The sequence below is a fragment of the Aspergillus aculeatus genome, assembly GCF_001890905.1.
Source record: "Aspergillus aculeatus ATCC 16872 unplaced genomic scaffold ASPACscaffold_5, whole genome shotgun sequence".
Lineage (NCBI taxonomy): Eukaryota > Fungi > Ascomycota > Eurotiomycetes > Eurotiales > Aspergillaceae > Aspergillus > Aspergillus aculeatus.
This window is the reverse complement of record NW_017962980.1, coordinates 1,612,673-1,626,940: the sequence shown is the minus strand read 5'-3', so window position 1 is coordinate 1,626,940 and position 14,268 is coordinate 1,612,673. Positions and strand designations below refer to the sequence as shown.

Genomic DNA, 14,268 nt, shown 5'->3' with positions numbered 1-14,268 from the left:
TCGCCGAGAGGCTCGAATGCCGACTGAACCTGACAACCAACACATTGCAGTCTGCGAGGCTCTGGGACTAGCAACCAGTAATCTCGCATACCGTGCTGGCATCGTAAATGGTGTATCAGATATACAGCGAAGCCTTCCATGCCACACAGATGGGCAAGTTCGATTAACGCTGAATGTGTATTTCGCTTGTCCTGTGGAAGGGCGCTCGGGCCTGATACGAAGCCACTATGCTATACGGAGCAGTTAATGGCTAGTGCTACTAGGGATTATAGTACGTAGCAATAAACAACTGAAAGTGCGAACAACCGAGGCGACGAAGCTAAGACATTTTATCTCACTCTTGTGACTCGTGGTGAGAGGCGTGATTGAAGACGACAAAAGACCCGCCAAACTGCGATCTTCGTGTCCTCCTTACGGTACAGGCCAGTCAGCAGTTGGTCGTTGGTCGATCCTGCCAAGGTTACTCCATACAGCATTGAGTTTCTGTTTCCCGGGCGGCGACCGCTACTTTGCTGGTTTCTGAATCGAGCCGAGTACATGAATCAGGCGTCGGTCGGATTATGGAGAAGCTAGGGCACCATGCAGATCGATCAATTGTTGATTGTTTGGGTAATCTCCAATCCCAGTGTTTGTTTCAGGAATAGAGTCTTGAGACCAGTAGCACAGCAGCATGCCTTCCGATCGAATTATCCGAGGGTCGATATTTCGGGCGACTATCCCCATATCTCCATAGCTAATCCTTGCCACCCTGATAACCGCCATTTGATTGAGAGCAGCGTCACAGAGCTCGGATCTCGACAAAGGAAAGGTCAACTGTGCAGGAGATCGATAAAGATTGGCATAGCGCTCTTCTCCACACTTGGAATTCGTCTGCGTCTTGACCCAATCAAGATGCATACGGTAGCAGCAACATCCGCATTGATGGTGATATACGGTACCTTCCACCGTCAAGAATGATCCGCCCCCTGGCTGCTTGAAACCTAAGCACTACCGGTAAGTTGCCCAGTACTATGAGTATTTCTCAGTAAGCGCCAAAAGCATAGACAATCAACGCCAACGCAGGGCTGTAGTTGTTGCGCCCGATCTTTAGTCTCCAGACTGCGCTGGGCTGTTTGCAATAGCGGAGTAGCGGGTCTTCTGTCGGTAATGATCAGCATGGTCGATGAAGTACTCTTTGAGTACAGTACAACACGCCAATCTCGAGTAAATCATCATACACTTTTCACGAGACGCATAGAGTATATCACAGGTCTTGCGCTGAGGTGAGCTGACCTGCCGAGCTCCCCTGCTTGTAATCCGTACACCTCTAATATCAAGTACGGAATGCGGAATGCTCTACAGAAAACTGGCTAGGAACGCTATGGTGTACGGTGGTACACAGTACTACTGTATACGTACGTATACCTCAAAGCAACAGTGACAGCCAAGGGATCCCCTACTGATACATGGCCCCGGGCCTCCAGTCTAGTCTAGGCTGGATCACGTTGGCTATCTGACTAATTTCCCATCCGTTTTCAGCCAACTCATTAACACGGCGGGAAAGGAAAAAAAAGGCAGCTAAGTCAGCTGAAAAAGTCTTGGGAAACCCCGGCCGACTGCCGCGGTGAAGACGGAGATTCGGAGACAGTCGAGAGAGAGACCCACTTGCACTAAAATGGCCTCATTTTCACAACCTCGGCCATTTTTTTTCTTCCTTCCCTTTTGATTACTGTGGAATTTCCCTTTTTTGCCCCTCTAAGCCCCGTCCGAGAGAGAACAAAGCTGACCCCTGACCTTCTGGAATCTTGTTCGTCTCTTTTTCTTCCCTCTTTGCACCGTCCGTCCCCTGCAGTCGAGTGGGCCCTGCACATGCGTTCCGATGGCCCCTCCCTGTAATCTCCGGCCTCTGATTTGTAGTCAGAGCTAGGCGATGATCTCAATTGTCCGATCACTTGCGTTCAATCATCAATGATATGATGTAGTCTAGTCTAGATTACAACCGCCCAACCCGTCGCACGGAGGAATTTTTTTTGGTCTGAATATCATTCCGGGGCCCTTTTCATTCGGCCGTTTGCTTCTTTCTACCTTAGTTCCAGCCCAGGTGAAGTGACTAGACCCCAACAACGCCTCTCTCCCCGGGGAGCTGGGCTGAGGACATGGGTTCGGACCAGGGACAGGTTCCAACCACAGCACACAGCTTGTGCTTCATTCACCTAGCCCTTGTAAGTCAGTTGTTCCACCAAGCTGATCACCGGCCACGAAAATGCGGATTGCTCTCACTTGATTACTAGCGGGAAGGTCTGTTACCCATTACCCTTTGGCCCGATGCAGGCAGGGTTAGGCACTTTTGCGTTGGAAGACCAATTTTCCAGGCAGAGAGGGTCGAAAACGGAAGACAAAAACGGGGTGACTGGGGAAGAAAAAAAAGAGAGAAAGAAAAATTAACATGTCCCTCAAAAAGAAAGGCCCAAATCGGCTACCAGCACAAGAAGCCCAATGCTGAGAAAGAACCTTCAAGTTCAGCCTTCAAGTTCCTGTACCTGGGCTCTGGACGGGGGTCCTCCCGGGCTCTGAACTGGAAGTGGTAAAGCTCCGTTGAAAATCTGTCCCAGTCCGGTATCAACCCTTGTTCTGGAAATGGTCTCCATCGGCTCATCCTCCCCATGTGTAAGCACTACATTAAAGTCTACAAACAGTATCCGTAGTTATGGAGTAGTACAGTAGGTACTGTACAACTAATCAATGGGATAATCCTCCGCCGCCCGCCCCCTTTGTTCAATGTGCATATCAAGTGCAAACTAACTAGACTATCGCTCATCGGTTGAACATTGGACCCAAACCCATTATTACTACCGGTATGGATGACATAGCGTGGCAGTCATTTGCACGGAGACTTCACTGCGGGGCGTTGCAGCCGCGGAAACTCGTCATAATGGGTTGGGCGGCACCCGTAGTCAAGACAATAATGAACAGCTAAGCTATGATTAGTTTTAGTGGCAGTCAGTCCGTCTGACTGGTCACAAAGCCCTATAACTGATTCCCTTTACTCTAGATCTCATCATCACCACCATATTGCATTTCATTTTCGCAGGGGTGAAGGGGAGGGGAGAGTGGATTAAGCAATTCCTTTGAAGTTATGCCAGAATGTTGTCATTCTCTTTGATTGCCGAAGTTCCCGCTCTGCTCTCTCTCTGGTAACTTAACGCTTTTTTTTTTGGGCCCCGCCGCCCTCTAGGTTCCCTTCCCTTCAATGAATCCCCCTCCTTCAGTACTCCTTAGGGTAACTTACTGTGTCTCTCTCTCCTGTCATTCTTTCGGTGAAGGTATTTTGAGTCCCCCGAACCCAACCGAAAAGAAAAAAAGTCCGCAGGCGGGGAGGGGGGGGAGCGGATTTACTTGCTTTTGTTTCTTTTCATTTTCAGGCGCATCTTACTGAGTACAACCCGCCGATCGAAGCCCACACTCGTACATTTCGGCATGAGATTTGGGGATGGGTTCTGGATGATACATGTGATCTGCAACTCGACAATGTTGAGTTGCAGTACTCCCCACGGACACGAACCTCATTCATCGATGGACAATTGGAAGTTATACATACCAACAGTATGTACTCCGTAAAAAAGGGTACAGAATTAAAACAGTAGGTGGGCTGGCTCTCTCTTGTCCCTGTCCTGTGGAGAATGTCATAAAATGATAAGGCACCGCCCCCGATTCTTTGGTTCCTTGGCATCGCATCTTGGTTTTGCATTATTGGGTTTGTCTTTGTCGATGAAAAACTGGTGACTTTATCGTATATGGTATATACTCTGTAGTAAATTACTCCGTATACCAGACGGAAATGAGAGAGAGACAGAAACTCATCCATTTGCCTCCCCCGCCTGGTTCCCCTTAAAATAGCTTGGTTGTGTTTAGGTCCCAACTAGTGGGGAGGATTATCACAACCGGGTTGGGATCTCTGCTGAAGTGCGTTATGTAACATGGTTCTGGAGTTGGTGATTAGTTGTGATCTACTGTAGTAGGTAAAGTCGTAGACGGAAATGTATACTCGTGGATGTTGATCTGATGATCCAGGCTATCTTCTACCGAGATGGCAAATTCGGCTGGACAGGAATAGTTGCACCACCTACATGGCAAACTACGTAAAAGCCTAAATCTCGCCCCTCCCCGGATGGATGGAGTCAATGTGCAGTGCGCGTCCGGTGATGCCGATGACAAGGCCAACAAACGGAACGGAACGGTCGGCGGGGAGAGAAAAGGGTTTTCCATTTCGATTTTGTGCGCGTCCAGTCAAGTAGTACTTAGTAGTGTTGCGGGCTGAACAAAGGCAGTGAGACTGCCGTAGGTAGGTAGGTGTTGCTGCTTGCTTGCTTGCTTGCTTGCTTGCCTGCTTGGGGATTTGTATGAGCAAGTGCCGAATAGTCATCTAGTCCAAGGCTCGGTTACGAGTGTGTCTTGATCCAGGCAGTTATTGTAACCCTTGCGTAACGGGCGTTGTGACGCGTTGAAAACGGTGAACTTGTGGGGACTAAAAACGAGACGGCAAGTCAGAAGGGAGGTCACTTGCGAGTATTGACAAACAAGAAAAGCACGAGAGGGAAGGAGTCAGCAAAGAAGGAGGGGGAAAGAAGGAGCATGTGTAAGTTATTGAGAAGTAATCAATGTAATACAGATGGTGGAGTTTAGTGCTGGATGAGAAACCACCGAAGGTTCGCTCGAGTCTCGCTCGACAGAGACAGAGTTACAGAGTTGGAAGGGGGCACGGGGTTAGATAACTAGACTAGTACTCCATAGTTACAGAGATGTCGTGACCAAAAAAGGTGTTGGCCTGTTGGCCCGCCACAGGGTTTGTTAGTGAGTGATTGATGATGATGATGATGCTGATGATCGGGTCGGATCGTGGGTCATTCGCCGCTAAGGTTGCCAACTTGAGGCATCCCTCCTTCAATGGGTGACTAAGACATTGATTGACCTTCAATTCCTGCTCCTCCGGCGCCTGGAGTGGTTGAATGGTCGAACCGTCCTCCTACGCACTGACAGTCTGACTTGGAAAGGGAGGCTTGAGTACTCCGTACAGTAGATAGGTGTTAGCTTGTCGTGGTCCCTGCTAGGCAGACAGTCAAAATGAGCCAATGCAGGCCCGAGACTGACCCCTCCTCTATCTATCCCTGGTTGTAAGCCGAGATTGCAGCTGAGCTGAGCATCCGTTCGGCATTGCACGGAGGACATGATGATGTTGAGGAGGGGAAGGGCGCGAAGTAAGTTAGGAAGGGCATGTCATCAAGCATCGCTGGGGTGCGTAATCAATCGACCGACCAACTATCTACCGTATCCCAGTCTGTACTGAAGATTACACGGTAGTACTACCCCATACTAGCTACAGCAGTAGCAGCAGCAACACATTCTGTGACGAGCCAATGCATTTCTTCGGGGTTTGGGCAGTCTCTGCCGATATATCAGATCGCACAAATGATTCCTACTGTCTGAGCATCCAATCCTCGCTTCCAATACCGGACAAAAGAGGAGTAAAGGAGGAGGAGGAGAAGGAGAAGGAGGCAACGATGCAGGCTGCTGATGATCCATTACTCGTGGGTCGCAAGTGTGCGGAGGTACCCATCAGTGTATGGTAAGGTAACTGCGTACGGGACTCATCTACGAGTAAGTAATGTGGCTTGCTCAATTTAGCCCCAGACTGACTGCTTGAGTCTCGGGCTTGCCTTTCTCTCTCTACTCTCTCTCCCATGTTTAGTTTGGTTTAGTTTCGGCATGTCCCAGACCCACCGCGCAGACTTTCTCTCCGTATCTGCTCCGTGGTAGGTCCCAGTTTCTGGTTCCTTCTTGAACTTCCATCCCGGCCATCCTGCTGCTGTTGCTGCTTGCTGGTGGCTTGGCTTGGGATTCCCTGGCTAGAGTCTTCCCCGATTCCAGTTTCCTATCCAATGATGATCATCTGTCCGTGCCCCGGTTTCCCATTCCCTCCTCTGTTTTTGTTTTTTATTTTTTATTATCTGGTTTAATTTATTTTCTCTTGGTTTCCCCCCATTCTTAGATGGTGGACGGACTGCACTGCACCTCCATAACTGAATTACTAGTTAGCTACACTCAAGTTAGCTACACTGCACTCAATCATTCACTTTACTACCGACTGGCCAATGGGTCTGATCATCCCCACTATCAACATTGAGTACTTCCCCCCACTTAGATAGTACGGAGTACGCTACACGCTACCACCATCATCATCCATCGTCACCCTCATTCTACGAGTACCCATGGGTCCGTAGTTCCAAAGTCTGTTTTGTTCTTTTTTTTTTTTTCTTTTTTTTTTTTTTTTGATTTATAACTATTTTCTCTCTGCCTCCGAGTCAAGACAGGTGGGTGAAGTGGATCTCGACATCGTGTGGCATGGGCTCATCTGAATCACCACCAGGCTGGATCCCTTCCTTCGTTCCTTTCTTCCTTCCCTAGCCGTGGTCCATCCTACGACAGTACGACTACCTCCAGTGCTCCACTCATCCCATGTCTTGCCCTGGCCTGTTACTAGTCTGTTTTCGTTAGTGTCAACGTCGTGTCATCCCAGCGTGTGTCTATCCTTTTTTCACATTTTTACATTTTACACTTTACACTTAGAGTAGTCTAGTCTACCACTTTGCACCAGTCGTGGTTAGTAACCCGAATGGATCGTGGAACTGGGGCGGATGGTAGATCAAGAAATGTGCCCATGTAAGTACTTACATACTCACATAGGCTACGTTCCACAGCGCCATGTATCACCCATGCCTAATTCGGGTCTATTAAATTAATTATTATTATCATCCGTCACTTTCTTCTGCCTATCGCCTTATACTTCTGGGATTGTTGCCGAACAATCATCAATCTAAGGGACTGGAACCGGCCTAACCTTAGTACGCACGCACGCACGCACTTGCTTCCCGTACCTTGCCTCAACGCCTTGTGACCCTCACGCCCCCCTGTGTCATCTGTGGATGATAAGTCTCGAACCCCAGTCTATCACTTCGGAGATCCTTCTTACTGCTTCCTGCAGTCATCCATGGGTCCTATCCCGTATTTGATACTCATATAAGCGGAGATCCTCTTCCCTTCTCCCAATGCCCCCCCCCCATCCTGCCTTCCCTATATTTATGAATGTTCATGCCCACTGTCCACCACCTCTTTACCTTCAATCTCAACCTCACCTTCACCTCCTCTCAGGACCATACCTATCCCTATTCCGCTCTACCGCCCACACTTATCCTCAATGGCCGATTGCTGGCAACCTCAAGCCCCATTCGTCGACCCAGCCTGGGCCTCCAACAACCAACCATGCATGCGCTCTGCGACCTTTCGCGACATGATCCATGCCTTCCCTAGGCCAAAGCAGACCGGACGGGTGACCAAGCCCCGGAGTGCCGGCAACAGTCCTGCTTCTGCTGGCAGACGGAGGACGACGACCATGCCTCACAGTTCGACCGTGTACCCTGGCTACCAAGCCCCATTCAACCCTGCCGCTTTGGCATCCGCCTTTTCCCGGAGTAGTCGCAACCGTCCGATGAGCTGGCATCCAGTCATGGACTCGTCTACCTTCGCGACGGACCCGTACTTCGCGAACTCGACCACTGTGGACAGCCTGGCCGCCGTAGGCATGTGCCCTCAGCCACTCCCCACCGCCCCGGCTATCCTCGAAGGCAACGACATGCTGTCCTCGTACGCCAATGGGCTTCCTTTCTTCGCTGGCGAGCAAGATCAATTGCCGCTTCACCAGTGCGCCTTTGTCCAAGAGGATCCCGTCTCCTGGGAGACAAGTCACTCGACGATGCCCGCCATGACTGAGCCCATGTCAGATTGCTGGTCATTCGACATGGCTTCTATGCACAGCAGCATGCCTTCTGCCTACGTCGCCGACTCCACCTATGACGAGAGCGTGCCATCCTCGGGATGCCTGACAGGCCCGGCCACCCCTCAGTTTCTTCCCATCCAGCGTCCAGATGACGATCTGACCGCCAAGCCCAACTCGGAAGACGAACTCGTTGGCATGGGCCTGTATAGCAACCCCGAAGCATTGAGCGAGACTTCGCTCCTGGGTCTGTCTGGCAAGGGCTTGAAGTTGGAAGAGACATTCACTCCCTCGGCCAACGATGCGGAGGACAAAGACGAGGACGACGAGGACGACGACGACGATGAGGACGACGAAGTCGATGATGCCGCCCCTCAGGAGCAGGAGGGAGCCGCCTTCCCCAGCTGCGCGGCACCTAACCGTCAGCCCCAACACTCTGTTAGTCAGCATCCCGTCAAACCCGCCGCGAACATGATGCACAAATCATTCTTCTTCGAGGAAAATGGCTTCGAGCAACATGCGATGGTCGGATCTCAGCCGCTCATCAACATGGCCAGCCAGCCCTGCGTCAACTATGGCTATGGCTGGATTTGATTTTCAGAAAGCATTCATCCGCCTGTAACATTTTTTTATGAATCCTGTATTCGCTATTCAGCATTGCATAGCGTGGAGTTGTGTTTTTCTTTCTTTATTGTTTGTTTGGTTTCGACCGGCGTTTTACATGTACCAAATACCCGGGATGGCTGATTGGAACTATTCCTTTCTTTTATGATGACTATATGGATTAGAGAGTCCTTGGGTGTTGTAGCACCAATGAATGAAGACATCCTCAGGGATGACAAATATGATGAACCATGATGATCAATGAGTGCACAATAATTATTTTGGTAGGTAAACATAAGGATGGGAAAGGGAGTAGGTAGTTGATGAGTTAGTTGGCAGTTACGAAAGGGAAGAGACCAGACGCGGACGGTGAGAACCGAACCCCCCCGGGCCCGGCCCATCGGCTGGAAAAACCTTTCCGCCGTCAAATAAAATCACCGCGGCCTTTGATATGTAGACGACCAGGTCTAGATTCAAGGTCAATTGACACGCAGAGAAGGAGAAATAACCTCTTTGTACGAAGCAGAGTGAAACCTCTCAACCTCGACTTGAGGCAACTTGATTCTCGCGTCATCATGGCCAAAGTCATCTTCACGCCGTGGAAGGAGCAATCCCAATTACTGGTGGTGCGGAATCAATTCTACCCTCCGCCGCTATACGATGGCCCCGACATGCGATCCAGGGCCTGCGCCACAGTAAGTGAGAATGTCATTCCAGCACATCACATCCCATCCCATCACTTCCCTAAAGCTCCCGCGCCCGGAATCCCTGACACCCGACCTACATGTTCTTTTTCTATACAGGACGATATTTGGGTAAAAATGAGAAGTAAAAGCTAACTCCCACTTTCCAGGTCAGCGCATGGAAGCTGCGAGGCAACCTCCCCCATCCCGTCGAGGCGACCGCCTTGTTAACGGATGCGATTCTCCATGATGACGCGCAGAAGAACTCCATCTTCTCCATTCGCGCGACCTATGCGGCTGCTTTCTGTCGGTATGTTTTCACTGATTCTTTTGGCGCGCTTTTCTGGGGGTGATTCTGCCATGTGCGGGGGAGCTTGAGCTTTGTTTGTCCCTTCCCCTAACCAATCACTTTATTTTTTTTATCTCTCCTGTACGAATATCTGTTATCCTTTTAACTGACTACTTCGCACAGCTTCGTAACGGGCCTCGTCGACTCCAAGCTCGGCGGTGTCCGCCGGACCATGTTCCAGCGCGCCCTGGACCTGGGTCTCCCCGCCTCGTTCGTGGAGCTGCGGCACGAGGCCACGCACCGCGAGCTCCCGTCGCTGACGGTGCTGCGCAACGCGTCGCAGCGGTCCCTGGAGTGGCTGTGGGATTATTACTGGGCCAAGACTGAGGCGTCGGTTCCGGGCTTTGGGGCCGTGGGGGCTTCTGTGAGTGGGGTGCAAGAGAAGCGTGTTGCGGGAGGGGAAGAGGCCGAGCAAGAAGAAGAGGAAGACGAAGAAGCCGATCTCGAACCGCTCAAGTCGACGCTTCGGGATACTCTGGAGCAGATTGTGGCTGAGGGAGAGCAGCAGCAACCCCCGCGGAAGAAACGCAAGGTCCAGCAGCATTTGAATGCCGTTGCCGGTGAGGTGGTGTCGACGTGTCGGTCGTCGGGGCGCGGGGTGGCTGCTTTATCGAGTGTGCTGGTGCAGGATTCGCTGTTGGTTCCGGGAGGCCGGAGGTGAGTTTCCTATTCTCTGTTCGATTCTGCTCGCGAAGGGAGGGTGGGAGTGCTGATCAAGGTCGACAGAATGGGAGAGGCAATGGCTGCTCAGTTCGACATGTGGGATCCGTTATTGCAGATGATCGCAGATGCGCAGCCTACGTTCTTGTCGAGTCTGACGGAGGAGCTGGCCAATGCGCTGGCGCTCACGACACGGCCAGATCAGGCGAAGACCGATGTCCGCTGTGAAGGTGCCTATTTGTGGCTGGACCACATCTTGGGGTCGGCGCAGTGGGAGTCGCGGAGACGGCTGGTCTCGTATGCGTATATGCTGGCCGTGTGTGAGCAGATTGCGAACCATTGGACGGATTTGCTGAAGGAGAGGCTGGCCGAGAGACAGGACGAGGGGGTGCCGTCGGTTGATGGCGAGGGTTCAGGGCGCACGAGGAGCTCTGCTGCGACGACGCGGAAGATGGTGTACTGCTGGGATGTTCTGTACCCGTTAAAGAGTTTAGGGACTTAGTGGGGTATTAAGATCTCGGACCTTTCGGGGAGAATTGTTTAAATGGATAGCTATCTTTTTTTTACACCAAGATTGTGACAAACTTGCCATGAAAAGTGCTATTGGGTAATAAGATGAATGTCAACCTCACCTCCTGCATTGATGGTTGTATACCGACTCAGCCACACGTGGCTGAAGCGGGCCCCAGCTGGAACCGGGTCGACCTATGAGGTAATCTCCAATCACTGCTTACGGTTGTATCTCATGATGATGGATTAACAATCTCTCCCCCGCATCGCAATCAGCTGCTCATAATCAACCGGTGTTGTCAACCCCTCATGTCCCTTAACTTCACGAGAACGATCCTCTCAGCTGCCAGATTCCGTCCTACGAGGTTCATCCACCCCGCATCCGCCAGAGCCATGCATATCCAATCGATTCCGATGTGTAAGTTTACCCGAATCATGTTTACACTTGTCTGCTGTGTGTCATGGTTGCTAATTCCCGTCGAAAGGGACCGGGAAGGGCAACAACTATGCCTACCTGGTCACCGACGAGCCCACCAAGCAGTCGGTCATCATTGACCCGGCCAACCCGCCCGAGTAGGTTTGCAGTTGATGTACTGTACAGTGCATCGCTGACCGTGGTTCTAGGGTGACCCCCGAACTAGAATCGCAGATCAAAGCCGGCAAGATCGACCTCACCGCGATCGTCAACACTCACCAGTGAGTCGAGTTCCAGCTTGTGCTCTCCCTTGTAAAGAACAATGCTAACGCAGTCCAAAAGCCACTGGGACCACGCCGGCGGCAACAACGAGCTGGTCAGTTTGCACTCTACCATCAAGGACCAACCTTGTCTACCCCAGGGATTATCGGCTGCGAACTAACACCCGTCAAGCTCAAAACCTTCGGCAAGCTGCCCGTCATCGGCGGCAAGGACTGCCAGTCCGTGACGCAGACGCCCGCGCACGGCGAGACTTTTCGAATTGGCGAGCGCATCGCCGTCACGGCCCTGCACACGCCCTGCCACACGCAGGACAGCATCTGCTATTTCATGCAGGATGGGGACCAGAAGGTGGTGTTTACGGGGGATACGTTGTTTATCGGGGGTGAGTTTCCTTCCCCCTTGATTCTGAAGTGTTGGTGGTGTGTGAGGGGGGGGGGTGTTCGAGCTAATGATGTATGGTGCTGTAGGATGTGGTCGGTTCTTCGAGGGTACGGCCCCGGAGATGCACAAGGCGTTGAATGAGACGCTGGCGGCTTTGCCGGATGATACTAAGGTTTATGTACGTTTCCGTTCTTTGGGGGGTGAGAGAGACAAAGAGAGGGGATGAGTGATGCTGACTGCAGTGGCTCCAGCCGGGACATGAATATACCAAGGCCAACGTCAAGTTCTGTCTGGCGGTGTCGCAGTCCGAGCCTATCAAGAGGCTGGAGGCGTTTGCCGAGGCGAATCAGGAGACGCAGGGGAAGTTTACGATTGGGGATGAGAAGGTAGGTCTTCTTTCGTCTGAAAGGTGGAAGGACGGCTGACTTGGATATTTGTTCTAGCTTCACAATGTGTTCATGCGCGTCAATGTAAGTCACCTACCTTAGATGGGTTGGGAATGGGGATTGACGTTTAGTAGGACCCGGAGATCCAGCAGAAGACTGGAAAGACGAACCCGGTTGAGGTGATGGCGGCGTTGCGGGAGATGAAGAATGCCATGTAGGGTGTGTCTGTATTTTCTAGGTTAGGTGTTGGTGGGTGGTGGCGATGTATAACGGCGACGGATGTAGTATGATTGACAGGTGGAGAAGTGGAAGCATTGGGCTGTCCATACTAGTGACTATGCTTGAGACTATTTGTTGTCACTCTGGCTATTTAGCCCCATTCAAATCTTCATCGACATTCTATAGTCCCAGCCAAGTAACCCAGCTTCCACAGCATATGACCATACCCCGATCCAGCCAACCCCCTCTGCGCTTAATAGCAGGATCTATCCTCGCCGAAAGTGACTTCGCCGACGTTGACCTTGCAGTGAAATCCCCGCTGCCATGTTTACATGCATTAGCATTGTACTCAATCATCGTGACGTCAGACATCAGACACCACATGCTGGAAGAGTATAGAGAAGCTACCACCGTATAAGATAGCTTTCTTTACTCAAGCACTGCTTCTCATACCTCCACACCCTAAACCAAGCCCAGTCCATCGACTACAGCAACAGCCGCACAATGTCCCACGACCAACACGACCACCACACCCCGTCCCTCCCCGGCGACCCCCTCAGCACCAAAAGCCGGGTGCTGGAGACCGGCGCCAGCATGGTGCAGGACTTCGCGCCGGTCAAGAACATCTGCGCGCACCTGAACGCCTTCCACGTGTACGCCTCGGACAAGACGCGCTGCGTGGAGGCGAACCACTACTGTTCGCATATCACGGAGGGTGAGTCTGCCTGCCCCCGGGGCCTTCACAAACCCCAGAACTTCCCCATCCTACCACCCCCAGCATCCCCCAAAACTAACCCCCTACTACCGGAAAAGATATAAGACAATGCCTCCTCTACGACAGCCCCAGCCCCACCGCCCGCCTATTGGGGGTAGAATACATGATCACGCCCAAACTCTACAACACTCTCCCCCCGGAGGAACGACGACTCTGGCACACGCACGAGTTCGAGGTCAAATCGGGGATGCTGGTCATGCCGGCGCCGGCGGGGGTGCCCCAGGCGATCTGGGAGACGGCCGAGACGGCCGAGATGCAGGACATCATCCCGCTGTACGGCAAGACGTATCATTTCTGGCAGGTGGATCGCGGAGATGCCGTGCCGATGGGGGCACCGGAGTTGATGGCGAGTTTCACGTCGGAGGAGCGCGTCAAGGTGGCGAGGGAGGGGGGCATGGAGGAGTTGTGTAAAGGGAGGGATGAGAGGTTTGGGGTCGATTGGAAGCGGAAGAGGGAAGTGAGGGAGGGGTTGCGGGAGGTGGAGGGGGGTTTGCATCCTGGTGAGTTTTATTCCTTCGGTGCGGGGGGGGGTGTGGCACGCTGGCTAACTGGGTGTGCTTTGAGTAGATGCGGATGCGATGTGGGAGGAGTGACAGGATTCCTACGGGTTTTACAAGATGAGAGAATGTGCAAAGATAATGAATGTGACTTCGATTCTTCTAACAGAATTTACGATAATGATATGATTGTCTCCCGTCGTTACCACCCAACCGCCCATTCCCATAGTTAAATGGGGTCCTGGTCGGGCTATCGTTCAGGGAAGTCCCCCACCCCGTAGGGTGAGAAACTGTACAATTCATCTTGCTTCACTGTCCACACTCACGCGCTCTGGTGTTGAATTTCGGCAGCGGTGAGCTCTAGCAATTTTAGAAGCGGAACTACTTAGTTCAAGATGTAGCTGTAGCAGGTCAATGCAGCATTAAGCATTGAACCGGCAAAGCCGAGTGCGAGGCAAATGGTCAATCGACTCAATTGTCGAATCTTGCATGACAGCGGAAAGGAAAGAAAAAAAAGTTCGAAGAGTGTGCGAAAGCTACCCGCTCTTTATATACCCGGTAAGTCACGTGCCCCATCACCCATCCCCTCCCCTCCGCTCCGGCGCGGGACCCTCCTCCGTCCGCTGTCCGTAGTACAATACAGAGCAGTAGAACACCATACAGTATACCCACCACTCACCTCTCGCAAACACACCTTGGGG

At 52.0% G+C, this 14,268-nt stretch overlaps 4 protein-coding genes across 4 annotated transcripts; all 4 read left to right on the top strand.

Moving 5' to 3' along the window:
- The first annotated feature begins 7,191 nt into the window (after positions 1–7,191).
- ASPACDRAFT_116617 (uncharacterized protein) lies at positions 7,192–8,738 on the top strand. The gene has a single exon (XM_020195999.1). It carries the CDS (start codon positions 7,232–7,234, stop codon positions 8,399–8,401), a length of 1,170 nt encoding a protein of 389 aa, XP_020058017.1. The 5' UTR covers positions 7,192–7,231; the 3' UTR covers positions 8,402–8,738.
- A 173-nt stretch (positions 8,739–8,911) lies between these two features.
- Positions 8,912–10,726, top strand: ASPACDRAFT_77378 (rRNA-processing protein LAS1). The gene is made up of 4 exons (XM_020204954.1): positions 8,912–9,105; positions 9,264–9,403; positions 9,566–10,099; positions 10,169–10,726. The coding sequence occupies exons 1-4, from the start codon at positions 8,986–8,988 to the stop codon at positions 10,602–10,604; spliced, it is 1,230 nt and encodes a 409-aa protein (XP_020058016.1). The 5' UTR covers positions 8,912–8,985; the 3' UTR covers positions 10,605–10,726.
- Positions 10,727–10,943: 217 nt separating this feature from the next.
- Positions 10,944–12,448, top strand: ASPACDRAFT_77377 (uncharacterized protein). The gene is made up of 9 exons (XM_020204953.1): positions 10,944–11,030; positions 11,098–11,185; positions 11,237–11,308; positions 11,370–11,403; positions 11,481–11,691; positions 11,777–11,868; positions 11,942–12,076; positions 12,134–12,160; positions 12,211–12,448. Exons 1-9 carry the CDS (start codon positions 11,006–11,008, stop codon positions 12,292–12,294), a joined length of 768 nt encoding a protein of 255 aa, XP_020058015.1. The 5' UTR covers positions 10,944–11,005; the 3' UTR covers positions 12,295–12,448.
- Positions 12,449–12,569: 121 nt separating this feature from the next.
- On the top strand, positions 12,570–13,706 carry ASPACDRAFT_1855041 (OBAP family protein). The gene is made up of 3 exons (XM_020197421.1): positions 12,570–13,010; positions 13,109–13,570; positions 13,638–13,706. Exons 1-3 carry the CDS (start codon positions 12,800–12,802, stop codon positions 13,661–13,663), a joined length of 699 nt encoding a protein of 232 aa, XP_020058014.1. The 5' UTR covers positions 12,570–12,799; the 3' UTR covers positions 13,664–13,706.
- The last annotated feature ends 562 nt before the right edge of the window (positions 13,707–14,268 follow it).